The sequence below is a fragment of the Aquarana catesbeiana genome, linkage group LG01, assembly GCF_042186555.1.
Source record: "Aquarana catesbeiana isolate 2022-GZ linkage group LG01, ASM4218655v1, whole genome shotgun sequence".
In the NCBI taxonomy this organism is placed as follows: domain Eukaryota; kingdom Metazoa; phylum Chordata; class Amphibia; order Anura; family Ranidae; genus Aquarana; species Aquarana catesbeiana.
This window is the reverse complement of record NC_133324.1, coordinates 485,102,347-485,119,909: the sequence shown is the minus strand read 5'-3', so window position 1 is coordinate 485,119,909 and position 17,563 is coordinate 485,102,347. Positions and strand designations below refer to the sequence as shown.

Sequence of the window (17,563 nt, the reverse complement as noted above, 5' to 3'; positions counted from 1 at the left end):
AGACTCATCCAAAAGCTGGCCAACCGGTCAAACTGAGCAATTGGGGGAGAAGGGCCTTAGTAAGAAAGGTGACCAAGAACCCAATGCTCACTCCGATCAAGATCCATAGATCCTCTGTGGCTATGGGACAAGGTTCCAGAAGAACAGCCATCACTGCAACCCTCCACGGATCTGGGCTCTATGGCAGAGTGGCTAGATGGAAGCCTCAAGAACACATGAAAGCCTGCTTGGAGTTTGCAAAACACCTGAATGACCCTCAGACTGAGGAACAAGATTCTCTGGTCTGGTGAAATCACGATTGAACTGTTTGGCCTCAATTCTAAAAACATTATGTCTGGAGGAAACCAGGCACCGCTCATCACCTGCCCAATACCATTCTGACAGTGAAGCATTGTCATGCTGTGAGGGTGCTTTGCAGCAGCAGGGACTGAGAGATTGGTCAGAGTTAAAGCGGTGTGCCACCCAAAAAAAAGCAGCAGCTACACATACTGCAGCTGCTGGCTTTTAACAACAGGACACTTACCTGTCCTGGAGTCCAGCGATGTTGGCACCACAGCTGATGTTTCCATTAGTTGTCGGGTGCTGCCGCCGCCATTGTGGGTAAGGGTACCCAGCAGTGTAGCTGTATGGCTTCACACTGGGAACCCTAAAGCGCATGCGCGAGGCCCCGCTCCTCTCTCCTACTGGCCCGGAGACAGGGAGAGGAGAAAGAGGGAACCCCGCGGTGATGTCACAGTATCCTGTCGTCGCCCCCCCCCCCCTCCCTCCCTGAAAGGTGCCAATTGTGGCACCGGGGGAGAGAGGAGACAAATGAGCGGAAGTTCCACATTTGGGTGGAACTCTGCTTTAAGGCAATGCTGAATGGTGCAAAGTACAGAGATATCCTCAATGAAAACCTGTTCCACAGCTCTCAGGACCTCAGACAGGGCCGAAGGTTCACTTTCCAACATAACACAGAAGTGGCTTAGTGACAACTCTGAATGTCCCAGAGTGGCCTAGCCAGAACCCTGACCTAAACCCTATTGAACATCTCTGGAGAGACCTGAAAATGGCTGTCCAACAGTACCCATTTAACCTGACTGAGCTTGAGAGGATGCAAAGAAAAATGGCAGAAAATCCCTCAATCCAGGTGTATAAAGTTTGCCACGTCATACCCAAAAAGACTTTGGGGGAAAAAAAAAAATTAAAAAAAATACGCATCTAAACAAGTATAGTATTGGGCTACAAAAATTGAAAAGCGAAGGGGGTCTGCAGACCTTATGAATGCACTGTATTTGTTACAACTGTCCATGGTGCAGTGCATCCTCCTGAAGTACCATGAGAAATGGAAGAAACAATATTTCAGGCTATAAACAATATGCTCACCAAGTACTTCTAAACGGCTCCTTTGCTCTTCTCTCCATTTCCGGATGCTTTCTGGTTCTGCTTGCAAACGGTCAGCGTGGGAAATGGCTGAATAACTATCTGTTGGTCCATTACTTTCCTGTTCCAGAGAAAACAAAAATTTCAGCAATAACATTGTGTTGTCTCCAATCACAAATCAGTTTTAGCAGCTCCGATAACAACTAAGATGTCACGGGTTACTGCACACCACAATTTCCTAAAGAATTTCCATGAGTGGGTGGAATAAGGGAAATGGCAGTGCTAATGAGCAACCTCACTGAACAGGATGGTGGCTCTGCTAGAGTTCAACATTAGTAATGCCCACAAATCGGGCTTCTATCTAAGGAGGAGCAGAGAAACTGAAAAGCAAGGAATGCAAAAGGGATTTTCTTCACATTGCAAGAGTGGTTCATTGGAGAAGCTAATTCAGGTATTTAGACACAAATCTATGGACCTGCATTTAAAGTGGATGTAAACCCCCATTCATGAAATCTGACCTGGGCACATATATCTGTAGCGTTTACTTGTCTCTCTCCAAAGCCCTAAGTTGTGTCTTTCTGCTGCTCCAGTCCCCTGTTATCAGCATGAGAACTTTTGACAAGCTCTCCGACACAAGAGATAAAAGCAGCTGGAAATCTGTGTCAGGAAGGGTGCTTAGATAGGTAAACAGAGAGCTTGTCTATTCACAGTACAGCTCTGCAAGTTTCTTTGTTCCTCTGCCTATATGGAGGGGGTGTGCCTTTCCTCAAATCAGCTCTCACACAGTGTATGCCCAGACTCCACATCCACTGCCGAAACAGGAAGAAAAATGTGCACTTTCTAAAGAGTCTAGAAAGCTGAAGACAGCAGTTTTACATGTAAAACTTACGTAGGGAGATTTATTTCAGCTCTGTGTATCATCTGAGGCGGTTCACTTTACTGGGTATAAGAGAGGGTTAACATCCACTTTAATATCTTAATATTTATGAGAGTTCTTTAAGCGGAACTTCGCCCAATAGGGGACGTTCCACTTTTGCTCCAGGTTTTGACAGGTACCCGCTCCCCCACTTGCACTCATATATTCCTCTATCCTTGGGCCAGATTTTTATTTTTGATTTACACAATTTTTGATTTGGAAACTATTCAATTTACTATTTTTTATACAACCATTTAATAATAATAAAATTTATATCTATCTCTATCGATATCTATAGAGATAGAGATAGCGATATCTATAGAGATAGAGATAGCGATATCTATAGAGATAGAGATAGCGATATCTATAGAGATAGAGATAGCGATATCTATAGAGATAGAGATAGCGATATCTATAGAGATAGCGATATCTATAGAGATAGAGATATCGATAGAGATATCTATAGAGATAGAGATATCTATAGAGATAGAGATATCTATAGAGATAGAGATATCTATAGAGATAGAGATATCTATAGAGATAGAGATAGATATTTATATTTTATTGTTTACAGTGTTGATGCCATTTTATGTTTCACACCCTCTGCATATTTTAGCTGTTCCTTTGCATGGCTGTTGATATAGAGTATGCTACAAAGCCTTTTTCTGCATGCACGTGTAGCTAGAAGGGTTAACTTGCCCAGGGTAGAATTAGTGCCATTACATCCAATCACAATAAAACCAAAGTCAGCGCCGACCCCACAACCAACTCTCAAAATGTTCACAGTCTATATAGAAAAAAGTTCTCTTGCTTTAGGTGCTATAGCTCTCTCAAAGATCCACTGGGTGGCGGACTTGATCTGAAATATACAAGGAAAAGAGAGCGCACAGCTGCCCTAGTGTAATTTCATTTTAATGATACAAATGCAAAATCAAACAATTGAGGATTGCACACACAAACATGGGACTTAGATCACATGTACAGCAGGATGTATGTCTCCCTTCCTGGCCTGTATAACTGGGTTGGCTCCCAAGAACGAGTGGTGATGGTATGAGAAGTCACTGCAGACTCTGTTTCCTTGTCTCATTAGGCTGTGTCTGCTGTAGGGCATGCACACGGTACAGCCCCTGGGACAGCCAATACCGTTTGACAGACCAGGAGCGCGGAGTTCACAACAGGAAACACAAGAGGGGAAGGCCTGATATTTAGCAACAACACCCTAAGAAAAGTTTTGAACAGGTGTATTTGCATTATGTTTAATTTAATCAAAACTAGAAATAGTGTTTACCTATACTATTTAAAATATAAAATGTGTAAATTACGTTGTTGCTAAATATCAGGCCCTCCCCTCTTGAATGTGTTTCCTGTTGTGAACTCTGGGCTCCTGGTCTGTCGAACGGTATTGGCTGTCCCGGAGGAGGGGCTGGAGGGTTCATATAAAGACAGGCTAGAGGTGGCAAGGGCATGACCTGAAGGAGGCCACGCCTCCAAAACATGTAGTCTTGGCAACCGTTTTAGTTGCTAAAGAGGAGACATCTCACTCACCTTGTCCTTCCTCTCCAGCCGCGAGTAACGCCATGCAGCACCGGCTGGACCGTGCGCGTGCCCTACAGCAGATACAGTCTGACGAGATGAGTCCACAGTGACTTCTCATACCATCACCACTCGTTCTTGGGAGCCAACCCAGTTATACAGGCCAAGAAGGGAGACATACATCCTTCTGTACATGCGATCTAAGTCCCATGTTTGTGAGTGCAATCCTCTATTGTTTGATTTTGCATTTGTATCATTAAAATGGAATTACACCAGGGCAGCCGTGCGCTCTCTCTTCATCCAATCACATCGGCTTGACAAAGGAAAAGGGCGGCTCCAGAATGTGCACTCCAAGGCGGTTTCACTGCCTGGTTTCAGTCACTTCCTTGTTTCTTACCATTACTTGGCTAGCGCTGGTGATAACAGACCCGTGGAGCACATCTGACAGCTTGAAAATAATTATAAGCGCTGACTTTCATCCTTTTCAGTGAGTTGCCAATTTTCTATTTTATTTTACTAAGGTTTTCAATTGCTACATTTTGTTTGGTGCCCTCTTGTGTTCCCTTTATCCCTATGCAGATACTCACACTGGAATTAACCTTTGATGGCTTATAAAAGGACTGCGTTATCCCTTTCCATAGTTGTACAAGTGGTCCCACGATTGCTATACCTCTGCCTCTATTTATTGCACCATAATCCATTTTAGTTAAAGTTAGAGGGGGTTCAGGTTTATATGCATGGGGTTGCTGCTTCAGGTGCACATCAAAGCTGCTTTGTCCTTTTAAAAACACAGAGTGCTGCCTTTCAATCAAGCAGTGTTTCCTCCAACAGGCAAGGTGAAAACACCAACTACACTGAAAAGTTGCATAGAAGCCTGTCACCTTCCAATATGTGTCAAATACCCTTCACAATAGTTGCCCATTTACCACTTGAGTCCCAGCGCTGTTTTAAAACAACGCTGGGATTAAGGGATTTAGAATACACTTAAGTGATCATCACTCCAAGGAATGAATCGGGAAAAGACATATTATAATATTAAATCACTTCCTGATCTGGATCAGGAAATTCCCCAGGAGCGCTGGCAGGGGAAGCAGCTAATGGAGCACAGGAGAGACATCTAATAGAACCCTGAGGCCTCCTCAAAGAGAACCTGTCATAATCTATATTGTCAAATAAGGGGCTATTAAGTCCCCTATGGAATGGCAAGTTTTTTTTTTTTTTTTTTTTTAAACATTTATGACAAAAAAAGCCCCCCCAAACCCCCAGCTACATAGAAGAATGGCGATTGTCCTACACGTTATATACAACCCTGCATGCCAGAGTGAGAGCAAAAATTCCAGGCCAATTATTCCTGGTTAAGACCCCTTTCACACTGGGGCGTATTTCAGGCGCTTTTGGGCTAAAAATAGCACCTGAAAGTGGTTGTAAACCTTCAGGGACAACTTTCACCTACAGGTAAGCCTAGATTAAGGCTTACCTGTAGGTGCTTGCAATATCTCCTCAACCTACACGGTTTAGGAGATATTTGCAAAAAAGACTGTACCGATGTCTGCGGCGCATGCGCGCTGTAGACAACGGCGCAGGCGCACTGTCCGAGGGCGATCGTGCCATCACTGGCGGCTTGCGCGGGAGTGACGTCATCGCGGCTCCGGCCAGTCACACAGCTGGAGTCCGCGAACACGGAAGTCACTCCAGGAGACATGGCGGCAACGGAGGAGGGGAACGAGGACCGCTGCGGGGGCTTCGATATCAGGTAATTTATAATGAGCTAGTATGCTATGCATACTAGCTCATTATGCCTTTGTCTTTCCTTTTTTCAGAGGGCTTACTTCCTCTTGAAAAACGCCTCCCCCGCAACACCAGTGTGACAGCCCGAGTCCTTTCACACGGGAGCGGTACACTTGCAGGACATTAGAAAAAGTCCTGCAGGCAGCATCTTTCGGGTGGTGCGGGAGCAGTGAAAGAGTTACCTATGGACAATATTTGGTAGTGAAGTTTGTCGCCATTTCACTGGCGCGCACAATTATAGGGCTTGACATATTGAGTATCTGTTTCCTCTGTGCAACCTTATCTTTTATATCTACCAAAAATGAAAAATCTACTTTAGTGTATTTTAAGAAAAATATATGTAATGCGACATAAAAAATTGCAACTACCACCATTTTATTCTCTGGGATCTCTGCTTTCAGAAAACATATTTGAGGGTTTTAAGCATTAGATGACCAGCTGCCGCAGTTATACTGCGGCAGGTTGGCTCGCCTGGGCAAGTCGTCGTAGGTATACGTCAGCCGCTTTAAGACTAAGGGGCCCGCAGCGAGACAATGAAGCCGATGCACATGTCTGGCGGCCGCGATGTTCTCTGGGCGCCCCCGATCGCTCCTGAGAGACACAGACCGGAGGTCTGTCAATGTAAACAGACAGATCCCCGTTCTGTCAGGGGGTGAGGGGACACATCTGTTGTTCAGACCAAGTATGGACAGCGATCAGTCTCCTTCAGAGACTGTACTGTATTCAGCTCAGTACTAATCCATGAAGCTGGGTTAAATATCAAGAGATCAAAAAAAAAAAAAATATATATAATATATATATATATATATATATATATATATATATATATATATATATATATATATATATATATATATATAATGAGATGTGAAGATAACTAAGTTAAGAATGAGACCTACTTAGCAAGGTCTAAACAGATAGGTTTGCTGGTAATTTCAAAGATCACATAAGGGCATTAGGGTGGACAAATATCAGAAGTCGCATGCTAGACACGGAAGCAAACACCATAACATCTATTCAGGGGAAATAGGGCTTCTGGTGGCAAGTACCCTTGCTTTTGGATGGATTTGTCAACAATGAATTCCCGTCACAGTTATTCTTGTATTTGATTGATGTTTTTTTGATTTATGTTTTGTATAGCTGCCTTTTCTGCTTATGGTTGACGCATACATCCCCAGAAGCGAAACATGTTGGGATAATGTATGAATACTCAACCCGCAGCAAACTTTTAATGCAACCACTACCTGGAATTTTTATATCCTGAATGATCTTTAGTGTTTAATCACTCTCTTTCTTAATCAATTCTGGATAATTATAAATAAACTTTTTGTAACTTTTTATTTATTGAGTTTTCCATTGCTATGGTATTATATGATTAAGCACCGCTATAGTCCCATTTTTCTTCTTCCTTTCCAATTATCTACATTCTCTCACCAAAATACTACAGCTGCCACAGGCAAACATATACGATGCTTACAACGTTGCTGGTCTAAAAGGTCTGTTTTTCTTAGCTTTCTAGCCAAGTGGTCACCTTAAGAAGACTAAAAACTAGTTCTATTTTAAACTCTAGGAACAAGCTGTCTGCACTAGGAGTAATAGATGTAATCTACTTATCTCACTAAATGCATCCCTTTGCATCCCCACACCAAAATTACCAGTTACACTTACCAGTAACTACTTTTATAGGAAATCTTCCAGAACGGCACACCTGGTAGGATGATTGTTCCACCTGACAGGAAACACAATCAACACATGAGGGTAAAAGGTCCCTCCCTTCCCCCTGCACCTCAGTTCTGCCAAAGTAATAGGTTATCTTGGTGCTAGGAGGGAAACTTTTCCCGTAGTAATTACATCAACCCAGGGGTGGGAAGTAGGCCTGCCATCCTGGAAGATTTCCTAGAAAAGCAGTTACCGGTAAGTGTAACTGATACATTTTCTCTAGTCATGTTCCAGGACGGCACACCCGAGAAGATGGACAAGAAGTTCAAGGCCTACCTTTGGGCGGGGCTACCGCTTGTAAGCCCTTTCCTTAGGCGATAGCGGTTCCACTCTATGTTTTAGAAAGGTGTCCTGCTTTGCCCATGTGACTGCCTGACAAGTCTGTTCTATTGAGGCTCCAGCTCTTTCTGTCCAAGAGGCCGCAAGAGATCTTGTGGAATGGGCTTTGAGGTCTGCTCATATTAGGAACCCTCCTTGCTCATAAGCTATTCCTATAGTCTGATATACCTAGCCACTGTAGTTCTAGATGCTTGCCCTCCCTTTCTAGGGCTGCTAAATAAAAATCAAAAGGTGACTCGACGTCCTAAAGTCTTATGCCGCGTACACACGGTCGGACTTTCCGACAGGAAATGTTCGACGTGAGCTTGTTGTCGGAAAGTCCGATTGTGTGTATGCTCCATCGAACATTTGCTGTCGGAATTTCTGGCTACAAAATGTTTGAGAGCAGGTTCTCAAATTTTCCGCCAACTTCACTTGTTGTCGGAAAGTCCAATCGTGTGTACACAAGTCCATCGCACAAAAGCGCACGCATGCTCGGAATCAAACAAAGGGAGCACTGGCTACTGAACTTCCTTTTTCTTGGCTCGTCAAACGTGTTGTACGTCACCGCTTTCTCACAATCGGAATTTCCGACAACATTTGTGTGACCGTGTCTATGCAAGACAAGTTTGAGCCAACATCCTTTGGAAAAAAATCCACGGTTTTGTGTTTGGAATGTCCGATCGTGTGTACGCGGCATTACACCCTATCTACGCAAGTCAGTAAACACCTTCTGACATATAGCAAATTAAATTTTTCCTCTCTCGTTTTTCGAGTTTTCACAAAAAGAGGGCAAAATAATCTCGAGATCTATGAAACTGGTAGGCGACCTTGGGAAGATACAGTGGGTCTTGTCTCAGAACCACTCTATTCTCCAGTACCAACAAACAGGGCTCTTTAATTGACCGCGCCTGCAGGTCGCTTACTCTTTTGACTGTAGTGATGACCAGTAAAAAGGCTAATTTAAGCGTCAGAAATGTAACCGAAATTTCTAGTGTTGGTTCGAAAGGTGCTTTCGCCAGCGCCTCCAGGACCAGTGTCAGATTCCACGGCAGGATACTTTTTTTTTTTTTTTTTTACGAGGTCAACCTCTCCCTTGCTAAAAGAAACCTTTTAATCAGAGCCTTTAGCGTGAGCCTCTGGTCCAAAAACAGACAGGGCTGCTATTTGTATTTTTAGGGTGTTCAGGGCAATCCCCTGGACCACCCCGGCCTGCAAAAACTAAAGTACCACTGGTACCGAAGGCCCAGAGATTTTTCTGTCCTGGCACCAGTGTGAAAAAAACATCCAGATCTTTGAGTAGATCTTTCTAGTGACCGGCTCCCTAAGAGGCCTGGGAAAGGACCGGCCCCCTTGCAGAAGGAGATCCTGCCTGGGAGGAAGACGTTGTGGAGGGGGAAGAGACCATTTCCTCAGAGTAGGAAACCATGTCCTTTTTGGCCATCATGGGGCTATCAGGATCAGATTACACTCAATGGGCCAGCTTTTGTAGGACTTAATGCTAATTGTGGGGGGAAAAGGCGTACGCTAGGTAGCAATCCCAGTCCTGTGCTAGAGCATCCACTCCCTCTGATCCCCCCTCTCTGGTGAGAGAAAAAAAAAATTACTCCTTCCTGTTCCCTCTGTGGGCAAAAAGGTCCATCTTTGGAACTCTGAACTGCCAACTTATCTTAAGGAACACGTTTTGGCTTAACCCTCATTCCCCCTGATGGATGGGCCGTCAGCTTAGGAAGTCTGCCACCACATTGGTGGTCCCTTTTATGTGGACTGCCGCTATGGACTGAGGGGTTCCTTCGGCCCAACCTAGAACTTCTAAAACCAGATTTTAGGAGTTTCCTGGACCTTGTCCCAACCTGACAGTTCAGGGAAGAGACATCTGTTATGTTGTCTGAAAGGACTTGAACTTCTAGTCCCCGAATCCTGCCTTTGAATGCCTTCAATGCCTGACCCAACGCCAGGAGCTCCCTCCTGTGGATGGAGGAGGCCCTTGCTTGGGTCGGGGTCCAGGATCCCTGTGCTCAGAGGTCCTCCAAGTGAGCACCCCAACTCCAGGCACTCACGTCGTTCGTAATCTTCACTGGGCCCAGGGACAACCGGATGTGAGCCTGTCTTGACCCAACCACCAATTTAGGGGGGCCTTTACTCTTGCCGGGAAAGAAACCCTCCAGTCCAGTGACTCCGTCTTGATGTCCTAGGAGGATAGCAGGAAAAACTGCAGTTCTGGAATGCAGCTGTGCCCAGGGAACTGTTGGAATGCAAGAGGTCATTAATCCTAGGACTCTCATAACCTGTCTGCGAGAGCAGTCCCTAGGTTCCATTAGTGAGGAAACCGCCATTACCACTTTTGCCCTTTATTCCTCTGGGAGAAAAAGCTGTTGAGTCCTTGTATCCACTAAGTTTTCCAGGAAAGTTTTTATCTGGGATGGTTCTAGAGATGACTTCTCCCGATTCACTATCTAACCTAAGGTCTGAGAATCACTGTCTACATCTGCTCTTACTTGCTCTAGAGACGGACCGTAAATCAGGAGGTCATCTAGATAGGGTTATAAGGGAGACCCCCTGAAGATGCGAGTAAGTCACTGCCTCTGCCAGGACCTTTGTGAATACCCTTGGGCTTGCAGTTAAACCAAAAGGGGAGTGCTCGGAACTGCCAATGCTGTATCTCTTTGCTCGTGAGGACTGCAAATCTTACCAGGGACTGATGTTCCAGGGCAAAAATCGGGACATGGAGGTAAGCGTCCCTTAAATCTATTGGAGCCATGAAGGTATCCTTCAACAGATGTTTGCACACACTGCACATGCTTTCCATCCTGAAGCTCTTTGGTCGCAGAAATTTGTTCAGTTTCCTGGAGGTTTATTATCAGGCAAAATTTCCCTGATGGCTTCTGGACGACAAAGACATGGGAGTAAAATCTCTGGTAGAGCTGTTCCGGTGGTATGGGGACGATTACCTCCTGATCCTCCAGATCCTGCAAGTTGCCTAGCAAGCCTGCTACTCCTAAAGGATCCTTGGGTGGATGGGTCAGTATACTTTTCTGTGGGAGGGGAGAGAAGTTCCAATCAATTGCCTTCTATTAGAATCTGCAAGATACAGGGGCTCTCAGAGATCTTCCTCCACTGTGGAACAAAGTTAGAAAGTCTACCCCCTACCCTGACACTGGCATCACTTGGACTGCTTGTTGGTGTATTTGGGTCCGGAAAAGAGCAGACCACCCTTCTGTCTGTTCTTTGCCTTCTCCCCACCTTCTGTTCGAGTCATTTTTGGCCTTGAATTGGCCCTGGTTAAGGGGGGCCCACGAAAAAACTTCCTGCTTTTCTCTTTCCTGGTCCTTACCGGGAAATTTTTCCCTTTTTCCACAGATTGTGAAAGGACCTGATCCAGGCCAGGCCCAAAGAGCAGGGAGCCCTCAAAAGGGCAACCCGCAGAGCCGTGACCTGGACATATGATCCCCTACCCACGACTTAACCCAGATGGCCCACCCTGCAGAGTTAAGGAGGGGTGCCATGGTCCAAACAGTTTCTACTGCCGCATCTGCTAAGTATGCCAGAGGCTTACTCACTAATTCTAGAGAGCCTGTGACTTCCTTTGAATTATTCCCCCTAGTAACATGGCTGGAGAATCTGTGTAGCCAAGCATCCACCTTCCTTGCTACGCAGGCTGACGCCAAAGCAGGAGCCATGGCTGCCGCATTGGCATCCCATGCTCTTTGCAGTAGTGTTTTGGCCCTTCTGTCCATTTGGTCCTTTATGTTACCCAAGTCCTCGAAGGACAAATCAGATTTCTTCGAAAACTGTGAAAGGGCTGCATCCAATTTGGTGGTCTTGAAGAATTACTTCTCTTCTTCCCCAAATGGAAACCTCCTTTTCCAGGTCTTGAGTTTAAGGACTTTTCTCTCTGGGTCCTTCCACTCTCTCAAAATAACCTGAGGGCCCGGTGGACCAGGAATACTTTGGACTGAGGTTTCCCTAATCTCCTGTACATCTTATTCCGGGCTGGCACCTGAGTTGGAGGCTCTGGGATGTCCTCAGAGGCATAAATTGCCCTGAGTAGCTCCTCCATGTCTTCCACGGGAAAGAGGCGTTTATTGTGCCTGCGAAACTCACTGTCCTGGCTTTCTGACTCTGAATTTTCTCCCTCAAAGGAGCTTTGGTCTAACTCCCCAAGGTCCTAAAACGCCTCTACCCCAGATGTGAGAGGGGAGGGAGGTCTCTGCGGGGTTCTCAGTCTTCTGTCGGATGTACCCCCTTAGGAGGAGGTACCGTCCTTAGAAGACAGAGTCTCTCTGCCACTAGCGCTAGGCCCTTCTTTAGATGCGATCAATGCCTTCAGAGCAAGCATCTCTGACTGTACTGAGAGGAAGTCCCTCATTACTGCTGAGGTTTCCTTGCCTGGCAGTTTATGGATGCATCTATAGCAAAAAGGTTTCACATGATCCTGTGGGATCATTTCATTACGATACCCACACCTTTTTGCTCAAGAGGGACCTGTGGGCCCCTTGAGCAAATCCACTGGGTACTAGGGAGATAAAAGAAAAAACAGTACCCCATAGATCTAACAGGCTGTACATCAATCTCCTGCCCCCCACCAGGGGTGTGGGTAAGACCACCCTTACCCCACCACTTGCCAAGCAGAGGAAGACTCACAACCCGTGGCCTCCTCCTGGGCTGTAACCACCGCTGTACCCTCTTCTCTCTCCAATTTCGGTCACAACCGACTCTGCTGTGGGTGGTCTGGAACATGAGAGGGACTCGTGGGACCTCCGCCTTGCTCCTCCGGATTTATATGGGTCTCACTGCACTGTCTGGTGCCATTTTGCTGGAGCCCCGCCACCGGAAATTAATTCGACCTCTAGCGTGAGGCCTTGGGTCGGGCGGGGCAGATGGGAAAGACGTCGGCTCCACCATTTTGGCGTGGACGGGCTCCGGAAGTGATGCCGCCCAGAAAGGGAACCGACGCAATCTTGCTCCACCCGGCCAGAACGCTCTCTTTCTCCCTCCAGGAGTGTTTCCACCATCCTTCCGGGGACCCACGCTGGCTGGGGGGGGGGGGGGGGGTTAGGGGTAGCTGCCATCCGCCCCTCCCTCCCGCCCTGGACTCCAGCCGACCCTCCGGTTCCTTCAGCCCCCAACAATACCTGACCTGGATGGTTAACCCACAGGAGCTCCGGGACACCCCTCTGTTCCTGGGAAGCTCCTCGGGGCCCCCTGAGATGAACTCGCAGCCTTCCCTGGCATTGGTGTGCTTTCCTGTCAGGTGGACCAGTCATCTCTCAGGTGTGCTTCCTGGAAGATGACTTCTTTGTTCACAGAATATCTTATTGCACTTATGAAAAGGACATCAGCCGCACAAAGATGTATATGTACAATATTGCAGTGATTGCAATGTAAAGGGCACTGTAGATAATGCTGACTAATGAATGCCTATGATAGGTCACCATCAATAAAAAGGCATAGTACAGAAATGTATTTTACCTGATAAAAGTCACCATTCATAACAGCATCTGCAAAACAGCAAACAAGAGGATTTAAAAGATAGATATGTTGACCAACATATTACAGAATCGCATTTATTGAATTTAGTGAATTTAGTGAAATGCATTGGGTTGCCATTCACAGTGTGGCTGGGCCATAATAAATAAAACTATAGCTAAAAAGACAACATTTTTTTTTTTTAAATTGGTTTGAGCTGGGCTTTAAAATGTATTCAAATTTCAAAGAATACTGCTATACACACCATGTCCAGTTTATTGTAATCTGAAGTGGAACTAAAGTAGATAAGTAGGTGTGTGTAAATAAATATATATATATATATATATATATATATGTATGGTCGACCGATATTTGGCTTTTTTTACTTAATCGGCATTAGCCAATTGTGCTGATAAAAAAAGCAGATTAGAACTTGGGACTTGCAAATGACTTCTGTAATAGAAGTCAATGCAAGTTTCCTGGAGTTATCTGTGGAGGGGATTCTCTCCTCCCTGGGCAGCCTGCCAAGTCTGATAAGAAGATACATTGTATCTTTTCAGGTTCTTTTATCAATAGACTGAACTCTGTGTGTAGAAGTTCTCAGTTTAACCATAAAGACTCAATCTTTTCTGATACTTGTTGCTTACAAGTAAAAATCCTGTATTTTCTGCTAGAAAATCACTTAGAACCCCCAAACATACATATACACACACATATATATATATATATATATATATATATATATATATATATATATATATATATATATATATATATATATACACATATACATACACACACATACATATATACATATACATATATATATTTTTAGCAGAGACCCTAGGGAATAAAATAGCGGTTGTTGCAATATTTTATGTCACACGGTATTTGCGCAGCGGTCTTTCAAAACGCAATTTTTTAAAAAAAAATTAATGAAATAAAAAAAAAATAAGCAGTAAAGTAAGCTCGTTTTTTTTCGTCCAAAAGTTTTGATTACCTGTTTTTGTGTATTTAATATTTAAGATTAAAAAAAAAAATTACTATATCTAAATTATACATACAAGTGAACTGATTGGAGGTTTGTTTTGTTTAATAAATGTTTAAATGTAAAAAATTTTCTGTATCACTTATTACTTAAGGTTGCTTTCACACTGGAGCGGGCATGTGTTGACGGTAAAACGCTGTTAGTTTTAGCGGCGTTTTACCGTAATTTTAGCGGCGCTATTCGGCTGCTAGCGGGGCACTTATAACCCAGCTAGCGGCCAAGGAAGGGGTTAAATGCGCCCATGAAGCGCTGCTGCCGAAACGCTTTGCAGGCGCTTCGGCAGCGGTGCACATTCATTTCAATGGGCAGGAGTGATGGAGCAGCGGTATACACCGGTCCAAAGATGCTGCCCTGCAGGACTTTTTTTTTAACATCCTGCCAGCGCATCGCCTCAGTGTGAAAGCACTCGGGCTTTCACACTGAGACTGCAGGGGAGCCGTTTTGCAGGCACTTTACAGGCGCAATTTTTAGCCCAAAAAACGCCCCAGTGTGAAAGGGGTCTAACTGTTAGATTTTATGAGATGAAGGGGGAAAAAAGAAAAAAAAAAAAAAAAAAAAAAAAAAATCGGCCTAATATATCGGCCCAAAAAAAAAAAAAAAAAAAAAATCAGCATCATATATCAGCCACCGCGATTTCTAAATATCGGCATCGGCCAGAGAAAAACCCATATCTGTCGACCTGAGAGAGAGAGAGAGAGAGAGAGAGAGAGAGAGAGAGAGAGAGAGAGAGAGAGAGAGAGAGAGAGAGAGAGAGAGAGAGAGAGAGAGAGAGAGAGAGAGAGAGAGAGAGAGAGAGAGAGAGAGAGAGAGAGAGAGAGAGAGAGAGAGAGAGAGAGAGAGAGAGAGAGAGAGAGAGAGAGAGAGAGAGATACACACATACACAGTATTTTACAAAAGTGAGTACACCCCTCATGTTTTTGTAAATTTTATTATCTTTTCATGCAACACCGAAGAAATTACATTTTGCTACAATGTAAAGTAGTGAGCGTACAGCTTGTATAACAGTGTAAATTTGCTGTCCCCTCAAAATAACTCGACACACAGCCATTAATGTCTAAACCACTTGCAACAAAAGTAAGTACACCCTAAGTGAAAATGTCCAAATTTGGCCCGATTAGCCATTTTTCCTCCCCAGTGTCATGTGACTCGTTAGTTTTACAAGGTCTCAGGTGTGTTAAATTAGGTGTTATCGCTCTCACTCTCACTCTCTCATACTGGTCACTGGAAGTTCAACATGGCGCCTCATGGCAAAGAACTCTGAGGATCTGAAAAAAAGAAGTGTTGCTCTACATAAAGATGGCCTAGGCTACAAGAAGATTGCCAAGACCCTGAAACTGAGCTGCCGCACGGTGGCCAAGACCATACAGTGGTTTAACAGGACAGGTTCCACTCAGAACAGGACTTACCATGGTCGACCAAAGAAGTTGAGTGCATGTGCTCAGTGTCAAATCCAGAGGTTGTCTTTGGGAAATAAACATATGAGTGCTGCCAGCATAGCTGCAGAGGTTGAAGGGGTGGGGGTCAGCCTGTCAGTGCTCAGACCATAGGCCGCACGCTGCATCAAATTGGTCTGCATGGCTGTTGTCCCAGAAGGAAGCCTCTTCTAAAGATGATGCACAAGAAAGCCGGCAAAACAGTTTGCTAAAGACAAGCAGACTAAGAACATGGATTACTGGAACCATGTCCTGTGGTCTGATGAGAGCAAGATAAACTTATTTGGTTCAGATGGTGTCAAGCATGTGTGGCGGCAACCACAAGTGTGTCTTGCCTACAGTTAAGCATAGTGGTGGGAGCGTCATGGTCTGGGGCTGCATGAGTGCTGCCAGCACTGGGGAGCTACAGTTCATTGAGGAAACCATGAATACCAACATGTACTGTGATGTGACATACTGAAGCAGAGCATGATCAACTCCCTTCGGAGACTGGGCGCAGGGCAGTATTCCAACATAACGACCACTGCCTTGCTAAAGAAACTGAGGGTAAAGGTGATGGAGTGGCCAATCATGTCTCCAGACCTAAACCCTATTGAGCATCTATGGGGCATACTCAAAACGGAAGGTGGATGCGCGCAAGGTCTCCAACAACAACCAGCTCAGTGATGTCGTCATGGAAGAGGACTCCAGTGGCAACCTGTGAAGCTCTGGTGAACTCCATGCCCAAGTGGGTTAAGGCAGTGCTGGAAAGAATGGTGGCCACACAAAATATTGACACTTTGGGCACAAGCTGGACATTTTTAATTAGGGGTGTACTCACTCTTGTTACCAGCGGTTTAGACATTAATGGTTGTGTGTCGAGTTATTTTGAGGGGACAGCAAATTTACACTGTTCTACAAGCTGTATACTCACTACTTTACATTGTAGCAAAGTGTCATTTTCAGTGTTGTCACATGAAAAAAAAAATATATAATAAAATATTGTGAGGGGTGTACTCACTTTTGTGAGATACTGCGTATGAGATAATTAAAACATGCTATAATATATATATATATATATATATATATATATATATATATATATATATATATATATATATATATGTTTGGGGGTTCTAAGTGATTTTCTAGCAGAAAATACAGGATTTTTACTTGTAAGCAACAAGTATCAGAAAAGATTGAGTCTTTAAATGGTTAAACTGAGAACTTCTACACACAGAGTTCAGTCTATTGATAAAAGAACCTGAAAAGATACAATGTATCTTCTTATCAGACTTGGCAGGCTGCCCAGGGAGGAGAGAATCCCCTCCACAGATAACTCCAGGAAACTTGCATTGACTTCTATTACAGAAGTCATTTGCAAGTCCCAAGTTCTAATCTGCTTTTTTTATCAGCACAATTGGCTAATGCCGATTAAGTAAAAAAAGCCAAATATCGGTCGACCACATACATACATATATATATATATATATATATATATATATATATATATATATATATATATATATATATATATATATATATATATATACACACACACACACACACCTACTTAACACATACACACACACACTATACAGTCCCTGACAAAAGTCTTGTCGCTTCTCTATTTTGTAGAAACTCCTGCCATTAACCTGACTTTTAATTAATCAATTGGTGTTAGAAATAGCTCATATGAAAAGCTAAAGCCCTCCCAAATGATGTTTAATGCACTGAAATAAATTAGTTTCACTGAAAAAAGATCATTTAATCAAGACAGGTCAAATTTTGGCAAGACAAAAGTTTTGTCGCCTATACAGAAATTGAACAACTTTACTGAAAATCCAAAAATATGTCAGCAAATTAAGTAGTGGTGCTGTGAGATCAAAATGTAATATCTTGTATGACTTCCATGAGCTTGAAGGACAGCATCCATGCGGCTTGGCAAGGATTCATACAATTTATTAATGAAGTCATCAGGAATAGCAAAGAAAACAG

At 44.1% G+C, this 17,563-nt stretch overlaps 1 protein-coding gene across 3 annotated transcripts in view; it reads right to left on the bottom strand.

The window, feature by feature from the left end:
* Nucleotides 1-17,563, bottom strand: part of CLTA (clathrin light chain A) — a 60,295-nt gene that overhangs the window by 21,862 nt on the left and 20,870 nt on the right. For all 3 annotated transcript variants that reach the window (XM_073591827.1, XM_073591835.1, XM_073591841.1), the window contains exons 2-3: nucleotides 13,109-13,137; nucleotides 1,366-1,483 (exon numbers count right to left, since the gene is read on the bottom strand). In XM_073591827.1, coding sequence (XP_073447928.1) covers nucleotides 1,366-1,483; nucleotides 13,109-13,137 — 147 coding nt within the window. The remainder of the gene's footprint in view (nucleotides 1-1,365; nucleotides 1,484-13,108; nucleotides 13,138-17,563) is intronic.